The 15,486-nt window shown below is 67.8% G+C and overlaps 5 protein-coding genes across 5 annotated transcripts; 4 read left to right on the plus strand and 1 right to left on the minus strand.

Moving 5' to 3' along the window:
• Positions 1 to 622: 622 nt before the first annotated feature.
• EMIHUDRAFT_351879 (hypothetical protein) lies at positions 623 to 1,508 on the plus strand (the record flags this gene model as incomplete). The annotated part of the gene is made up of 1 exon (XM_005789198.1): positions 623 to 1,508. A coding segment is annotated over one exon (745 nt), but the record flags the coding sequence as incomplete, so codon positions are not given.
• Positions 1,509 to 4,525, minus strand: EMIHUDRAFT_462359 (hypothetical protein). Its single transcript, XM_005789199.1, has 2 exons — positions 3,004 to 4,525; positions 1,509 to 2,903 (listed from the first exon to the last, which is right to left on the minus strand). Exons 1-2 carry the CDS (start codon positions 4,498 to 4,500, stop codon positions 1,941 to 1,943), a joined length of 2,460 nt encoding a protein of 819 aa, XP_005789256.1. The 5' UTR covers positions 4,501 to 4,525; the 3' UTR covers positions 1,509 to 1,940.
• A 1,441-nt stretch (positions 4,526 to 5,966) lies between these two features.
• On the plus strand, positions 5,967 to 6,633 carry EMIHUDRAFT_351884 (hypothetical protein). The gene has a single exon (XM_005789200.1). It carries the CDS (start codon positions 6,174 to 6,176, stop codon positions 6,327 to 6,329), a length of 156 nt encoding a protein of 51 aa, XP_005789257.1. The 5' UTR covers positions 5,967 to 6,173; the 3' UTR covers positions 6,330 to 6,633.
• Positions 6,634 to 9,654: 3,021 nt separating this feature from the next.
• Positions 9,655 to 12,122, plus strand: EMIHUDRAFT_462361 (hypothetical protein; the record flags this gene model as incomplete). The annotated part of the gene is made up of 6 exons (XM_005789201.1): positions 9,655 to 10,128; positions 10,191 to 10,329; positions 10,406 to 10,459; positions 11,059 to 11,390; positions 11,699 to 11,815; positions 11,955 to 12,122. The coding sequence occupies 6 exons, from the start codon at positions 9,655 to 9,657 to the stop codon at positions 12,120 to 12,122; spliced, it is 1,284 nt and encodes a 427-aa protein (XP_005789258.1).
• Positions 12,123 to 13,582: 1,460 nt separating this feature from the next.
• On the plus strand, positions 13,583 to 14,568 carry EMIHUDRAFT_433710 (hypothetical protein). The gene has a single exon (XM_005789202.1). The coding sequence runs from the start codon at positions 13,981 to 13,983 to the stop codon at positions 14,260 to 14,262; it is 282 nt and encodes a 93-aa protein (XP_005789259.1). The 5' UTR covers positions 13,583 to 13,980; the 3' UTR covers positions 14,263 to 14,568.
• Positions 14,569 to 15,486: the final 918 nt, after the last annotated feature.

Below are 15,486 nucleotides of genomic sequence, written 5' to 3' on the forward strand. Positions count from 1 at the left end.
GCTTCACTCCGACTAAGCGTGTCGCGGTACTCGAGCCGTGCCTCCCAGGAGCCAAGCAGCATGCACGCTGTGAGGAACAGGGTGACGACGAGAGAAGCCACGAGAGACGCCGCTGGCCGCTTGGCGACGAGCCGTCCCGCTGCCGAGTGGTAGAACTGGCAGGCCCTGAAGACAGCGGACTGGCAGGCCTCGAGGCCCATTGACAGACGCACGAGCTGGACGCGTCTCGAGTATAGACGCACGAGCTAGGACGCGTCTCGAGTATAGACGCACGAGCTGGACGCGTCTCGATGTCGATGCTCTGAACAAGGTCTCCGAGAGCTTCACCGAGCACACAGGTCGGCGGCGCAACGAGAATATTCATTGGCTCTTCCGAGCGTGCGCCGACCCGCACTTTCTTCTTTTCAGAGTCGACCCTTTTGGGTGAGAGTGACCACTGGGTTCGGGCTGGACCCGCCAGTTTTCATTTTGTGTGTGTGTGTGTGTGTGTTTAGCGAATGGGGGCTTTCATCACCCGTTGGAGCTCCCAGGAAGGTAGGTAGACTGGGCTTGTTTCAGTATGTTGGCGCTGCCAACATACTGAACCCGAGAATAGCGCGGCCGGTTTTTTCCTTGGCTCCCCAATGGCGCGCTCCCCGTCTTGGCTCTTGCTGCTTCCTCTTGTCACCGGCTCACGCCACGCCGAGTCGCCACGAGTTCCCTGCCCCGCTGCAGAGCCGCCCGAGGTTGCCGACATCACGCCCCTCGAGTTTGACGCGGCTCTCCAGGCGGCGCGTCGGCGGCTTGGAGAGGCGTGCGAGACCGAGGCGGCGCTGGCAGAGGCGTCGCGAGTGCTCAACGACGAGCCAGGCTTCGAGCCTCTCCCGAGCGCGTGCGGCGAGCCTGCGGGGAGCGCTGTCGCCGTCGGCTGGCTTCCAGAAGACGCGGCGCCGCTCCTGCAACACGAAGTGGTGAGGGAGGCGGGCTGGGAGGTGCTGCCGACACAGCGGCTCCTGCGGCCGTCTCCGTCGGCGCCGCTTCCAGCGTGGGCTTCCGACGTGGCGCGCCGCGTCTGCGCCTCCTGCAACTTGCCGCCGCCCGACTCCTTTGAGGTGCACGCCTGCGAGGCGGGGCAGCAGGCGGCGGCGCTGCGGCTCGGCGGCACCTCTGAGACGGTGGCGATCCTATCGCTGGGAGAGGTCGCTTCGCTCGTATCGCCGTCGCCGGAGTTTGCGCCCCTCGCGCTCTCGCACCGCTCCCTGCTGTTGTTGCAGCCCCGCGCCGCCGGCCGGCAGGGTGAGAGGACGGCGGTCGCGCGGCGGCGGCTGCAGGCGTCGGGCAGGCACCTCGCCATCGTCTTTCGGTTTGGCTCGAAGGAGGCGAGGTGAAGGGGAAGGAGGAGAGCGGGACGGGGGGGCAGGAGAAGAGCAGCGATGGGCATCGAAGAGACAGCACAGCGATCACACGCGTGTGTTCCAGCTTCCACTGTGTGTGTGTGTGCTGTGCGCATGTTTTTGCGACTTGTGAGTGACGAGCTATCAGCATTTACGTACGAGCTGTTCAAAATAAGGACACTCGAATTGCCGCGCGGAACAGTATTGTACACGTTCACATCCTCTCGCAGCTCTCACTGCCTCTCGCCCAATACGTAGCCATCTGCATCTCTCTCGCTCTCGCGGCGTCTCCGACACGCCGCGCGTGGGGCGTGGGCCGTCTCTCTCGCTGGCTGCCGCGGTACTGGGGATGACGACAACCCTTCATGCCACGCCCAATGATGCACATGGAGCCATTGGGAGCCCGCTCTGCACGCGGGCTCCGTGAATGGTGTCTCCGCTGGAGGCAAGCAGCGCGTACTCTGCGCACCGGAACCGGCACGGTGGGGCCTATAAACTCTCTGCGCGGCCGGCGGGGCAATCCACCGAGGTGGCCGTTCGCCCGAAGCTGGCTCCTACTGGACGCGCTCATGGCTCGACGAGGCTCACGCGCTGCTCGGCGAGGCTCACACGCCGCCCGCTCGTCGCAGAGGCGCGCGAGGCGCGGCCGATGGAGGCGATGGACGCTCGGAGGTCTTGGATGCGGGGGGTCGCGTTTCCGTCGGCGTTTCCGTCGGCCTTGAACCCCTCGGGCCGCTCCTCGACGGTGCCCTGCGCAAAGGCGAGCTCCGGCGGAGGAGGCTCCGCGCCGTACCAAAAGTGCGTCCTCAGCCAGCGGGTCACGCCGGACGAGCCGCCCATCAGGGCAAAGGCCCAGCAGAGCAGGACGAGGAAGACGAGGCCCACGATGAGGAGGATGATCCACAGCGGGAACTCATCCTCGTCTCCGGCCTCCTGCCCGAGGATGCTGTCCCCGACAAAGTCACCGCCACCACGGTCCGCCGCGAGGGTGCAGTTACACGTCTCGCAGCAGACAAAGTCGGCGTACTCGCAGAACGCGGCGCAATTGTCGGTGCTCTTGATGTAGCTGCAGGTCACCGGCGGCCCGGGCGGCAAGGGGGGGACCGCAGGCTGGCCGGGCAGCTGGACGTTTTGCAGCTGTTTCGCAATCTTCCCGAGCAGAAACTCGTTGTCGCCGAGGCAGCCGCCAGGCAGCGCGGGCGGCGAGGGCGGAGCATCGTTGCAGCCGCACGAGGCACAGCAGAGGCCCTTTGGGCACGCGAACAAACTGCACTGCTCATCCGCGAACGGGAGCGTCGCGCAGTCCAGCCCGTTGATGTCCTCGCTCAAGTCGAGCCCGGGCAGCGGCGGCACCATCCCGCGAAGCTCGGCGCGGAGCGCCTCGTCGTCGTCCTCGCAGGGGGCGCTGGGTGGGCTCAGCGCGGCCACCGTGCCCGGGGGCCACGACGGCGACGGAGGGAGGGCGGGCGGCGCCGGCGGAGGGCCGGGCTGCAGCCAGGGAAGCTCGCACGAGCACGTCTTGCAGCAGGCCTGATGGGCGGGCGGGGCGGGGGGTTGGTGGTGTGTGTGCGACTAGGCGGGCGCGACGGCCGAGGAGGGGCACGAGGCGGGGCCGTCGGGCGAGGCGCACCGTCGGGAAGAGCCTGCAGATGGTCCCGCAAACTCCTTCGCCCGCGACCGCCCCGCAGTCCTCGAGGCCGGCGGCGGCGCCGTACTCGGCGAGCAGCTCGGGGTGGTCCACGCAGGTCGCCGCGGGAGGAGGGAAGGGGGGCCTCGGCGGCAGGCGCGGGGAGGCGCGCAGGTCGTCGCAGCAGTCGCAGGTCGCGGGGCACGCCTCGACCGCCTCGGCGCAGATCTTCGGGCACAGGCTGAAGGTCTTTGCGAAGCCGCAGCTCACCTCGTCGGTGCCGAGCAGCCGCTTGAGGATCTCCTCCTGGTCGACGCACTCGAGCGGCGCGGGAGGGGGAGCCGGCGGGGCCGGCGGCGCTGGAGGCGCTGGAGGAGGCCGCGGCGCATCGTCCGGGGCCGCGGGCGGCGGCGGAGGTGGCAGCGGCGAGGTGGGCGGCGGGGGCGGCAGCGGCGGAGAGGCGAGCGAGGGGCATAGGCAGGCGTTGCAGCACATCTCGGGCACAAAGTCGCAGACGAGGCCGCAGACGTCGATCTCGAGGGTGACTCCGCTGGCCAGCTCCAGGTCGCTGCACTCGATGTCGTCCGTCCCAAGCAGCTCCTGCAGCTGCCGGTCCTCGGCCGGGCCCGGCTGACCGGAGGAGCAGTAGAAGCCGGGGGGCGGCGGCGGCGGCCGCGGCAAGGAGAGGTCGCAGCCGCAGGTGCTGCAGCACACGTCGGGCCGTTTGTCGCACGCCGCCGGGCAGAGCTCAAAGGTGGTCGAGGGGAAGACAGCCTCGAACGGCGATTGGAAGTAGAGGGACTTGACGTCGGCGCACGTCTTGCTCGCGTCGCCGAGCACCTCGCCCACGTAGTCGTCGTCGTCGACGCACGGGGGGGCGGGCGGCGAGGGTAAAGAGGGCGGAGCGGGCGGCGGACTCGGCTCCGATGGCGGCGAGGGCGGCAGTGGCGGCGGCGACGGAGGCGACGACGCCCCGCAGCAGTAGTCATGGCAGGCCGAGCCGTCGTCGGTTGCGTACCACCCAAAGTTGCCGCCGTTGGGTGCGCCGGGGCACGCCCACCAGTCGGTCCACCCGCACCAGCATTCGTACGGTGGTGCCGGCGGCGGCGGCGGAGGCGGAGGCGGCGATGGTGGAGGCGCCGGCATCGTCGAGCAGCAGTACTCGAAGCACTTTGTGCCGTCGTCGTCCGCCCACGGCTTGAGCCAGCTCGACCCTGGGCTGTCCCAGCCGGGGCACGCGTGCTCCGCGGTCCAATCGCAGCTGCACTGGTACGGGAGCCAAGGCGGGAAGGGAGGCCTCGACGGTGCCGGCGGCGGCGGTGGGCTGGGAGACGGCGTGAGGCAGCAGTACGTGTAGCACTGGGAGCCGTCGTCCCACGCATATCGGCCCGACGTGCCCGGCATGTCGGCAGACGGGCAGGCGTAGGTTGCGGTCCAGCCGCAGTTGCATGCGTAACCAGCAGGGAGCGCCGCGGCAGCGGCGAGGATCGGAAGGGCCATACAGACCAAGCAAGGTGTGCCGCGGCCGGCGACTAAGGAAATTCCAGCCAGCTGAAGGGAGGGCCCGAAGGCGCGTTTTCTTTTTATGGCGAAGCATCGGCGCGACTTCGCCTAGGAATTCGCCGCGAGCTGCGAAAAAAAAGCCCTCCGACCCCCACCGCCCCCACCCACACCCCACCTCACACCCACCCACCACCAATGTCAATGGCGGGCCGTCAGCAGGGTCGCAACAGACAATCCGGACGCCCAACCCGCCTCGCGAGAATGGACCGACCTTCTCAGCGGGCCAGGGCGGGATTTTGATTCTTTTCGCAATGTGAGAGAGGCTGTCGCAAGAATTCTTTTCGCAATCGGCTGTGGCCAAGGGAGCAGCGGTCCAATGGCCGCCTCATCCAAAGACGGCGCTGTGGTCGTAAAGATCCCGACCGTCCCACGTCCACGCGCAGAGTACATCGCAGCCGAAAAGCGGCGCAGCGAGCAGAGCAGGGCAAAGTCCGCCTCGCAAGCGAGCGGTGGGAGCTCGAGCGCTGCTGCGCCGCCCTCGCGCTTCTTCTGCGAGTGGGCCTTCATCTGCTGGGCCCTGCCGCTGAGCGCGCTGGGCGGCTTCGTCCTCTACCTCGTCGCCATACCGCTGCTGGCGGCGGCCGGCCTCTTCGCGTTGCCCGCTCTCTGCTTTGCGTACCTGTACATCTCCCACTTCATGCCGCTGCACGACTGGGCCGAGAAGATCCCGGTCCTTGCCATCAAGTACTTCAACTTTGAGCGCTCGCTCTGGCCGCAGCCGCGCTTCGAGGCGATGAACTCGAGCCGCACGAGCGTGAGCGTGCTGCTGGGCGAGAGGTACCAGCTGCAGCCCCGCCGCGTGCTCGACAAGTGCAACGTGGACTACTCCATCCCAGCCTCGCGCGGCCGGGTCGTCGCGCTGCCGCTGCTGTCCGACGCCGAGTACGTCAACCTGCGCGCGCTGCGGCTCGGCGTGTGGAAGGGCCTCGGCACGGCGATGGTCGAGGCGACGCTTTCTCTGATGCGCCAGATGCCAGACACCTCGCTCGCGCCGGGAGGCTACCTGCGCAGGTACGGCGACGCGATTCGATTCGGCGAGGGCGAGAGCGCGGTCGACTTTGCGATGGCGGTGCTCGGCGACTCGTACCCGACCTTTCCCGACGAGTGGGTCCTCGCCTCTGCCCTCGGAGGCGGACGACGCGCTGTGTGAGCGGCTGCCACCTCACTGGCGGAGGTGTGACCAGGCGGACCGCACCTCGGACGAGGCCCTCACGCGGATGTGTCTGCACGGCCTCGGCCCGCACCGCCTCGAGCGGACCGAACGCGGCTACGTCGTCAAGACGAACGCGCTGGCCAGCTTCGACGTCGCCGAGGGCTTCGAGCGGTACGGCGGTGACGTGCACCTCGACGAGCAGTTCCGGCCGGTTCGGATCGTGCGGCTCGAGAAGAGTGAGGGCGGCCGCGGCGGCCTTGTCGAGGTGGAGTACCTCCCTGGCTGCGAGGGGTGGGAGTACGTAAAGTTCTGCTTCCGCTGCTCGCTCTTCACTCTGGCGACGACCGTTTGGAGCACACTGCACGGATCGCCCGCGGGTCTCTTCACACCTCCCGCTGTGAAGTAGGTGACGATCGTGGACCACTTGTACGGCGTCCATTTGCAGTGGGCGAACGGGATGGTGGTGGCGTGCCGCGAGCAGCTCGGCGCAGACCACCCGGTCCGCCGCTTCCTGACGCCCTACTATTTTGGCACCATCCAAGTCCGCCAGCGGCGAGGGCGCCGCGCACTGACGGAGGAGGGGCGCCGAAGCCACCGCGCTGATCGAGAGTAGGTGAACCACATCGCGCGCCACTTGCTGATCGCGCAGGGCTCGCTCGGCGCGCGCAATTTTGCCTTCTCGGACGAGGGGTTGCGCGCCGCGTGGCAGGCGGTGCCCGAGGTGATGGTGGACGGCGCAGAGCTGCGAGGCGGGGGGTGTAGCCGGGATGTGTTGGCCGAGGGGCGGAGAGATCGCGAACCCGCCGCCGCCGCGCGCAGCAGCGCCGGAGTCTCGCCCGACCTCGCCCTTCGCCCTCGGCAGGCGAGCTGGGCGACGCCGAGCTGCTGCGCCTCCTCTTCGACGTGCCAGAGTACTGCGCGCGGCGGGAGGGCGAGCTGGGGCTGCGGCTGCCGTACTACGAGCAGGCCGAGGCGTACTGGCGCGTGATGCACCGGATGGTCGCCGACTACTTCGACCTCTGGTTCCCCACGCCCGAGGAGGCGGCAGCCGACGCCGAGCTGCGCTGCTGGCTCGAGGCGCTCGTCGGCGAGCTCGTGCACACCGCGCCGCTGCTGCCCGCGCTGCGCGGGTTCGGGCAGGCGGAGTTGCGCGCCTTCGCCATCGACGCTGTCACGCGGTGTGTGTTCGAGGTCACCGCGCACCACGAGCACTACGGCGGCGTCGCCGTCTACGCGCAGGATGTGCGCTTCTGCTCCTTTGCGTGGCCGGTCGGCGAGCGGTGCGGCACAAAGATCACCGCCGTCACGCAGGCGGCCCGCGACACGCCTCGACACGCCCCCACGCCCCCGGGCCCACTTCTTGCTGCGCCCCGGTCGCAGCCCCCCCCCCCCCCCCCCCCCACCCACCCACCACCACCACCCCCACCACCCCGCGCGCTAGGCGACTCTCATGGCAGCCACCTCCTTCCCCATGCCCCCGCTGCTCAATCGGAAGCCCGGCCTCGACGCCTTCTCGCTCGCCAGCTTCTTGCGCGCCCCGAGCGACGAAGCGATGCCGCGGCTCGAGGAGGCGTGCCGGCGCTTCGAGGAAGGCACGCTCTCGCTGGTGCGCCGGTGCGACGAGTTTGTGGCGCAGGCGGACCGCCGCCCCGCCCCCTGGAATCACGGCCTGTGGTCCTTCAACCCGAGGTACTTTGAGGCGTCGGTCAGCGTGTGAGCGGCGGCGAGCAGAGAATGCATGGCGCGTGCGCAGCCGTCTCCTATTTCCCCCGCGAGGGGAGGGAATTCCGCAAGATCATCGCCTTTTATTGTCCCCTACGTGTCGCTTCGCACCATCTCGGAGGCAGAATGTGCATACGGGTATGTGGTCTGCGAGAGAAAGCTAGCCAGGGTAGAGTAGTAGTTGTGAGTTGCGAGCTCTGTGGGCTGTGAAGAGGTCGGCCGCACGCGGCTCGCGGGTTTAGTAATAGTATCTCCCCCGCGAAGCCGAAGGTTCACGATATGGATGTAAATAGTTTAGTTTTATGAAAATTATGTATGTCATGGTATGTGTCTCTACCCCACTACCGGCTCTGGGATCCCTCAGCAGCGTGCACCTCGAAAGGCTCGATCCTGTACACAACGGCTGCCCGCCGCACGGCCGCGTCGCCGTCGCCCGCAGAGGCGAAGAAAAATTGAGGCAACCCTAATGATCTAGCCCGCATAAGAGGCTCGAGCCGATCTTAGACCGCGTAAGCACCCCAGCGTGACCGGTCACACTTAGACCTGTTAAGCCTCGAGGCTCAGAACTTAGCCTACTACCCAACCAGTTCCTGTACCGTGTTTGTTATGACCCCCCCCCCCCCCCCCCGCGGTGAGCACACCAGCGAGGGAGGGCGAGACGATCGAGGGGTCCCGTACCATGCGGGGGTTTGAGCCGCTTTGACCTCTGGACGGCAAAATCGTGGAGTTGCGAGTCACGCTCGGGCGGACAGCATCGATGTGCCGTCGCCGGACGCGGCGGCGAGGCACACGGGCGCCGGCGTGGCGCGTGGGCAGGCCCACCACGAGCGGATGCGCGACGAGCGCGCTCGGGAAGCGGCCGCGGGCGACGCGGAGCTTCCGCCGGAGGACGACGCGGGCGAGATGGCGAGTGCCGCCCAGCTGCTGGACAGCGTGGCGGAGGTGGGCCCGAACTACACCCTGCTGCGCAGCAAGGAGACGAAGGCGAAGCGGCGGAAGCGAAAGCGCGATGCCAGGGCGGCACTCGACGGCCACACTGTCCTGCCCACCGGATCGCGCCTCGAGATCTTCTGCGACAGCGAGCGGTGGTACTCTGCGACCGTCATGGCGCGGGAGGAGCACGGGGACGGACGGATCGTGCACGTCGAGGTCGAGTACGACGGCTACCCGGATCGGCGGTCGCTCGGGGGCACATGCTGGACGACGAGCGGTGGCGCGCCGTCCCAGAGCAGGCCGGCGCGCTGGGCACTCTAGGGGCACTCGGGCACTATCGGGCAATCTCGGGCACGAATCTCGGGCAATCTCGGGCAATCTCTCGGAAGCCTGCCACGCTGAGACGGATGAGAAGGCAGTATGACATGAGACGGCAGTGAGACTGAAAACAGAGCCGGCAGTAATGATCTATCGGGACACGACGGAGAGACCGCTGAGAGTGAGACAAGGACCAATTCACGTGAGACTGAGTGAGACGTCTCTACGTGAATGAAGACCTTCCCTGGGTCTGCCTCTCACACCCTCACTGTCATCGTATGCGAGGTTCTTGTCTCTTATCTCCCTTACCGTGAAAAGCCCCTTGCTGGTGGTTGGTCTTCTTCCTTTCCTGGCTGGGTCTGTCTCTCACACACACCCTCACTGGGTCGTCGTATGCGAGGTTCTTGTCTCTTATCACCCTACCGTGAAGCCCCTTGCTGGTGGTTGGTCTTCTTGCTTCCCTGGCTGGGTCTGTCTGTCTCTCGCACACACCCCTCACTCGCACTCACTGTCGTCGTAAGTATGCGAGGTTCTTGTCTCTTACTTATCACCCTACCGTGAAGCCCCTTGCTGGTGGTCTTCTTCCTTCCCTGGGTCTGTCTCTCACACCCTCACTGTCGTCATGTGCGAGGTTCGTGTCTCTCTCTTATAAAAATACCGGTACTCGAGTTCTCGAGTTGTTTGTCGATCGATCGAGTATACCGTGAAGCGCTTGCGGGGCCTCGGACCTGCAAAAAACAAAAACAACGGCCCTGGCGAGTAGAGGCACACGCACGCTCTCTCGAGGTCTCTTGTAGCAGAGCCCCGGCGAGTCCTCGAAGACCAAATGGGTCCTCGGTGATGGTACCCTGGGTGGGCGGTGGCGCGGCGTAGTATAATAGTAGAGGATTATAAAAATCTTCCGGGTCCCCGGGGACTTCGGCCTGGACACATCGGGGGGGGGGGGGGGGCGCGGGGCCGAAACGATGAGCTCGCGCCTCACGACTCGCAGCCTCTGCGTCGGGCGTTTCGCCCGGCGGCGCTGCCGCAGCAGCACCGTCGCCCGACCGCCACGCCAGCCCGAGAAGGAGCCGCAGTCTCTGCTCAAGCAGGGCGGAGCTGAGTGGTTGCTCGGGCCGTCGGGTGCGCCCGTGCTCGCCTCGAACCCTCACGGCAGCTTTGTGCAGTGGCTGTCTTCCAGCGCGCAAGAGGCGAAGCACATGGTGCTGCCACGCGGATATCCCGAGTCGGCCGCGCCCGGCTACGGCGGCTACACCGGCTGGCTTGCCGCGGGCCTCTTTGCGCACTCGTTCACGGTGATGGTCTCGACCAACGCGCTGCTCTCAGGATTCTTCGCCGAGATGTCGGCGGCGAGCTGGCTGATGAAGGACCTGCTGCCGCCGCTCGTGGCGGGCACACTCGCGAGCCGCATCCACTCCCTCGAGGCTTCGCCGCACCTCGTGGATCTCCGCGCGAGAGCCTCTCCTCCTCCTCGGAGAGTTTCTGCACACCTGCCGCTCAGGCGAACCCGAAGAAGTGGCTGTCGGCCGCCTGCTTTGCGAACTCGGTGCTCGGCTGCGCCGAGTTCCTCATCCCGCACCTGCTGCCCAAGGCGTCCTGGATGGGGCTCGCCATCCTCACCAACGTCGGAAAGATGACTGGTCGCGCGCGCGCTGGCGCCAGGCAGAGGCCACGAGCCTCGCCACGAGCCTTCACCGGCGCTGGACATGGCCGTAGGCTACCTGATCATCGGCGCCTCGCGCGCCGTCCTCCAAAAGACGCTGGCGACGGGTGACTCGCCCCGCGGGAGGGAGTGGGCGGGGGGACGGGCCTCGAGGTCTCCTCTGCTGTCAGGGGACAACCTGGGGGAGATCACGGGAGATCACTGTTAGGGGACAACCTGGGGGAGATCACGGGAGATCGCTGTTAGGGGACAACCTGGGGGAGATCACGGGAGATCACTGTTAGGGGACAACCTGGGGGAGATCACGGCCAAGCTGGGGACGCTGGGCATGCTGATGCACTGCTTCGGCGCCCTGACCGCCCTCAGCCTCACGCACGTGCTTGGCTTTTGGGGCGCGCGGCGCTTTCCCCATCCGCCACCGCCGCCGCCGCCGCCGCTTCCGCCGCCACCGCCGCCGCCACCGCCCTCTCCTACTCTCCGCCCCGCCGCCCCAGCCTCCGCCCCGCCGCCCCCGCCGCCCCCGCCGCCACCGCCCCCGCCTCATCCCCTCCAGCGCTGAGGCGCCCTCTCCGCTCCAGGCCAGCTCGGCGCGCTGACCGCCGGCGCCGCCGCAGCCCTCCCCCGCGCGCCACTTTGGCGCCGCAGCTCGCCGCAGCGCCCCTCTCTGAGCCCTCCTCCCCGGCTCCTCCCCCCCGGCTCGTGCTAGGCGCCGCCGCCGGCTTCTACGCCCCGGTGAGAGCATCGCAGTGCGTGGTGATGACGTCGGTCACGGCGGTCTCCTTGCGCCGCGTCGTGGCGCGTTGGGCCGAGCCGCGGGCCGGCGCTCCGTGCGGCGAGGGAGGCGCGGCGCCGCCGCCGGGCACTGCAGCCGCAGCGTCGGTCGATGCAGCCGCAGGGTGGGGGGAGTGCCCCTCTCCGGAGGCGCTGCACGCGGAGCTGGCGGCGCGCTGGAGTGTGCGGCACAGCCTCGCCGCTCGCGCGAGCGCGTGGCGTGAGCTCTTCTCTTCGGACGCCGGGCAGCTGCGCGTCGCCGACGGGGTGTGGCTAAGGGCGTAGACCTTAGTGTGGCGGTGCACCGTGAGGCCCTTTAGGCAGAGCTGTTTCTGGGTTGGACTCCCAGCCCCCTGCCTAGGTGACTCTGCACGTGGGCCCCGCCGTCTCGAGCCCCGGCGACGCGGCGGCGCTGGACACCGAGTCTGCGAGCGCTCAGCTGACCCTCAGGGGCGACTGGCGTAGGCGACGTGGCGGCGCTGCTAGCGTGGCGACGCGCGGCGAGCGAGGAGGTGTGTCGCAGGCCGGCGGGCGGGAGCCCGGCTTCACCCTTCCCGGGCGGGGTTCCCACTTAGGCTCGCGAGGGCGGCGGCGAGAGCCCGCCGTGGACTCTCTGCGCGTCCGGCGGCGGGAGGCTGCTGCTGCTCTACGACACACACGCGGCGCCCGCCGACGTCATCGACGGATTCGCGGTGGCGTGGCTTGCCGCCGCCGCTTCGGCGCCTTCGTTGCGCGGCGGCCGCGAGGCGCCGAATGCCGCGCAGCCGGCTGGTCGTGGCGGGTGCGGGACGAGCGGTTCTCACGGTCGGCGCGGCCGGTTGCCTCGAGTAGGAGGCGATGCGGGGCCTCGCCGCCGCCAGCGCCGCGTCGCTCGGGCAGTGGCGGCGCGACGCGGCGTCGCTGCGCGCTTCGATGGAGGCGGCGGGCTGGCAGTGCTCCGCTTGCTCGGTGGACGACCCGTCGCGCCGCGTGACGTGGCCGCCGCAGGGGCTGGAGTAGCGCCGGCGTTCCACACGGGTCCGGCGCGCGGCTGGGCGAGAAGATTACCCCCCGCATACTTGATCGGCACCCCCAGCTCCACCCGACGCCGAGCGCGCGAGAGAGACTACACATGCATGCACATGTAGCGCGAGAGAGAGCGAGAGCCCCACGCAGGGAGCGCGCGCCCGCGAGCGGTGACGGGCGCGGCGCCGCGCGGAGAACCGTCGTTGTATACGAGTATACCCTGACACGAGCGTCGTCGTTGTGTGACGGACTCTCACTCTGACGCGATTAGCTATTCGTTTTAGTCTATGCCTGATGCCTTTGCACACCGCGCGCCACCGCCCGCCGCCATGCAGCCCGCCCCCCGCGCAGTGAAACACTGTGTGGTGCGTGCGCCTGGGCCTGCTCGCTGGGTGCGCGACCCCCCGCGCGACCCGCCCCCCCGCGCGTGTGAAAGTGTGAATGGAATTAAGCGAGTGTGTCGATATACATATGAAAAACACAATGAAACACAGTTGGCAGGGGCCGCCGTGTCTCAGCCCGCCCCGACGCCGAGGGCGGCGCCGAGGTACCGCGCAAATTCGGTCGCGTCGCCCTCCGGCCATGGCTCGAGCGAGGCGGCGCGCGCGGGCAGCGCCTCGAGCGCCGCGCAGAGGCCTCTCGGCGTCGTGGCGATGAGGTGGCCTCGCCGGTCGAGCTCGTGCGCAAGCTCCTGGCGCAGATGGAGGGCGGGGCGGGGCAGGGCGGTCGGAGGGCGCATCTCTAGCGCACCTCTCTCTACCGTGCGGCGGAGGCCCAAGGGTGGCCGGGCCTGCTGGTGGTTGTCCATGAGGCCTGCGGGGTAGGGGCGGGCGGCCGATCAGGCGGCAAGTACGTGTGGTGGGGTGGGGTGGGTGGATGGATTGAGACCGTCATTGACAGCGACGAGGAGCGGCGCGGTGCAGCGTAGCCCCTCCATGATTGAGCCTGCGCCCGCGTGCGAGATGAGGAGCGCCGCGGACCGCATGTCGGCCTCGAGCGAGTCCTTGAAGCGATACCTGCGGGACGCGCGGAGATCGCTCAGCGGGAGTGTGTGGAGCGCGCCGCCCGAGGACTTGAGCCGAGCGCACCACTCAATCGGGATTGGCGGCGGCGGGTCGGACGGGAGCACGGGCTCCGCTCCGCGTCCAATCTGCAGCCGTAAGCACGAGTAGCCGTGTCTGGCGAGCAGCCCGGTAACCTCGTGGGACACGAGAGCGAGCGTCAGGGCGTCGAACTGCGTCGTGCCGACCGTGGCGAAACACACGCGGGACGGCATTGTGCAAACACACCGATGTCTCGAAAAGAAGAATTATCTGCCCTTGCAACCTTCGAAAAGAAGAGTTCCCGCTGCACTACATAAACAGAATCTGTGTGATGAGCTCTGTGTCTTGATTTGCCAACAATATACCTAAAACATAAACAGAAGGAAATTTCCACGAAGCCGGCCGCGTCCTCAGCAGGAGGGTGCTGCTTCTGTCCGTCTTTCTGTCTCGCTCTCCACATGCCCACTCCTGGCGTGTCTCTCGCCGCGCTCGCCGGCGCGACGGTCCGCGGGCCCTGGCCGGCGACGAGGACTGTGCGCGCCGATACGCTCTGGAAGGGCGATCGGCCGACCGTCGTCTACGCCGTGCGCCGCCTCGGATGACCCTACTGCCGCCGGCTGGCGGCTGACCTGACCGCGCTGCGGCCAGAGTTTGAGCGTGCCGGCGCGCGGCTGGCGGTGATCACCTCGCTCGACACCGGCGTGCAGGAGTTTGTGGACGCCGTCTGGCCGGGCGGCGAGGTTTGGGTGGACGAGGAGGAGGCCTTCAAGAAGGCGATCCACGGCGGGCGCGGCGCCTCTGTGCGCAACATGTGGCTGCTCAAGCCTTGGGTGCTGAAGAACGTGGTGTCCTACGCGCGCTCCTTTGGCTCGAGCACGGCCGACGTCTCTGACGCAAAAACAAAGCTGCTCGGTGGAACCTTCGTCGTGAGGAACGGAGAGGTCGTTTACACGCACCGCGAGACATCCAGCTTCGACAACGGCGACGCGAGGGAGGTGCTTGCGGCGGCCCTCGGCACGACTGTCGCCGGTCTCGCCGCGAGGCTGCCGCCGCCGACCCCGAGCGAGGCCGCCGTGTGCTCGCGCGAGTAAGCCCGAGTAGCGTGCCCTGCGCCAGTTGCTGCACGCCAGTCGCTGCCCGCCGCGCGCCCTCGTGGGAAGCTGCTCTGCTGCATGACCGCCGCCCCGCTAAACGCTCGCCGACTGCGAGACGCGGGGAGGCGCGAGGAGACAAGCAGAGCGGCGCGTCTCGACGGACGCGATCGCCGTACGCCGATCCGGGTGGACGGCGCTCGTGGAGCGCGCGACCGGGGGCGTAGCTGACCGTGCGGCGGACGCGCGCGTGTCCAAAATTGTTCAGTTTCGGTGAATCTGCCTGACACACAAGCATCATAAAAGAAATAAGCGGAACCGTTCAAAACGCCGACGAAGCGATCGTAGGGTGGCCGAGAGAGAGAGGAGCCCGAGGCACGCTCCAGCGGGGTGCTGCCGAGTGTGTGGACCGCTGAACTCCCAACCGGCGGCGCCAGCAGCCCCCCCCCCCCCCCCCCACGACGCGCGGACAACCCCCGAAAACTGCGCCATTTTGCGAGGCGCCGCGTTATCTCTCGTACTCGAGCACCGCAAAGGCTGCGCCGCCACGCTTAGGGTTGGTCTTTTCCCACTCCTTGGTGGTCGCGAGGGTGTGCTGCGTCGGGTCGGCCTCGAACTGCATCGGCACGTCCGACAGCTTCTTGAAGAGCGACTCCTGGTTCCACGCCTCCACTGCACGTCGCGCGCGCACAAGGGGTGGGTTCGCCGCCGCCAAGGGGAGGGGTTCGCGCGCGCCCTCGAGGCGGAGGGAGTCCGGACAGGCGAGGTGGTGGTGGCGGGAGCGGGGGCGCGAGGGTGGGCCCGCGGGTGGGCGTCGGGGCACGGCGCGCACTCTGCTCCTTGAGCTTCGCCTCGGCCGCTGTTTTCGACATGCGCGTCGACGCGATCATCATGGAGAAGGGATTTTTGTAGGACTTGGCCTTGTTGAGCCGTTCGACAGGGTCACCACCGATGGAGGATCGGGCCGTGAAGGCGCCCTCGCCGGGCATAACTCACAAGCCGCGCCAGCGAGCTTTGTGGCTATTCACACTAACAGATGAAGATCTAGGCGCTCCACATGTCGGCACCTCACAGTTGACACGTCCTCACCTAACTATGCTCGACAGGCTACTCATTGCTTCGGCCCTTCACAGCAGACACGTCGTGACCTAACTAACTATTAGCGCAAAAATGTTTTTTTCGGAGCGGAAGAGTTCTGGCCGGAAGCTTCCGTCGTCTTTATGT

Source organism: Emiliania huxleyi, assembly GCF_000372725.1.
Source record: "Emiliania huxleyi CCMP1516 chromosome Unknown EMIHUscaffold_13, whole genome shotgun sequence".
Taxonomy (NCBI): Eukaryota; Haptophyta; order Isochrysidales; family Noelaerhabdaceae; genus Emiliania; species Emiliania huxleyi.

Excerpts from the sequence above, each read along its gene's own strand:
- EMIHUDRAFT_462359 (XM_005789199.1), bottom strand. The coding sequence starts at position 4,500 with ATGGCCCTTCCGATCCTCGCCGCTGCCGCGGCGCTCCCTGCTGGTTAC. Across the intron at positions 2,904-3,003 it reads TCTGCAGGCTCTTCCCGACG|GCCTGCTGCAAGACGTGCTC; the intron begins GTGCGCCTCGCC and ends CCCGCCCATCAG.
- EMIHUDRAFT_351884 (XM_005789200.1), top strand. The coding sequence starts at position 6,174 with ATGGTGGTGGCGTGCCGCGAGCAGCTCGGCGCAGACCACCCGGTCCGC.
- EMIHUDRAFT_433710 (XM_005789202.1), top strand. The coding sequence starts at position 13,981 with ATGTGGCTGCTCAAGCCTTGGGTGCTGAAGAACGTGGTGTCCTACGCG.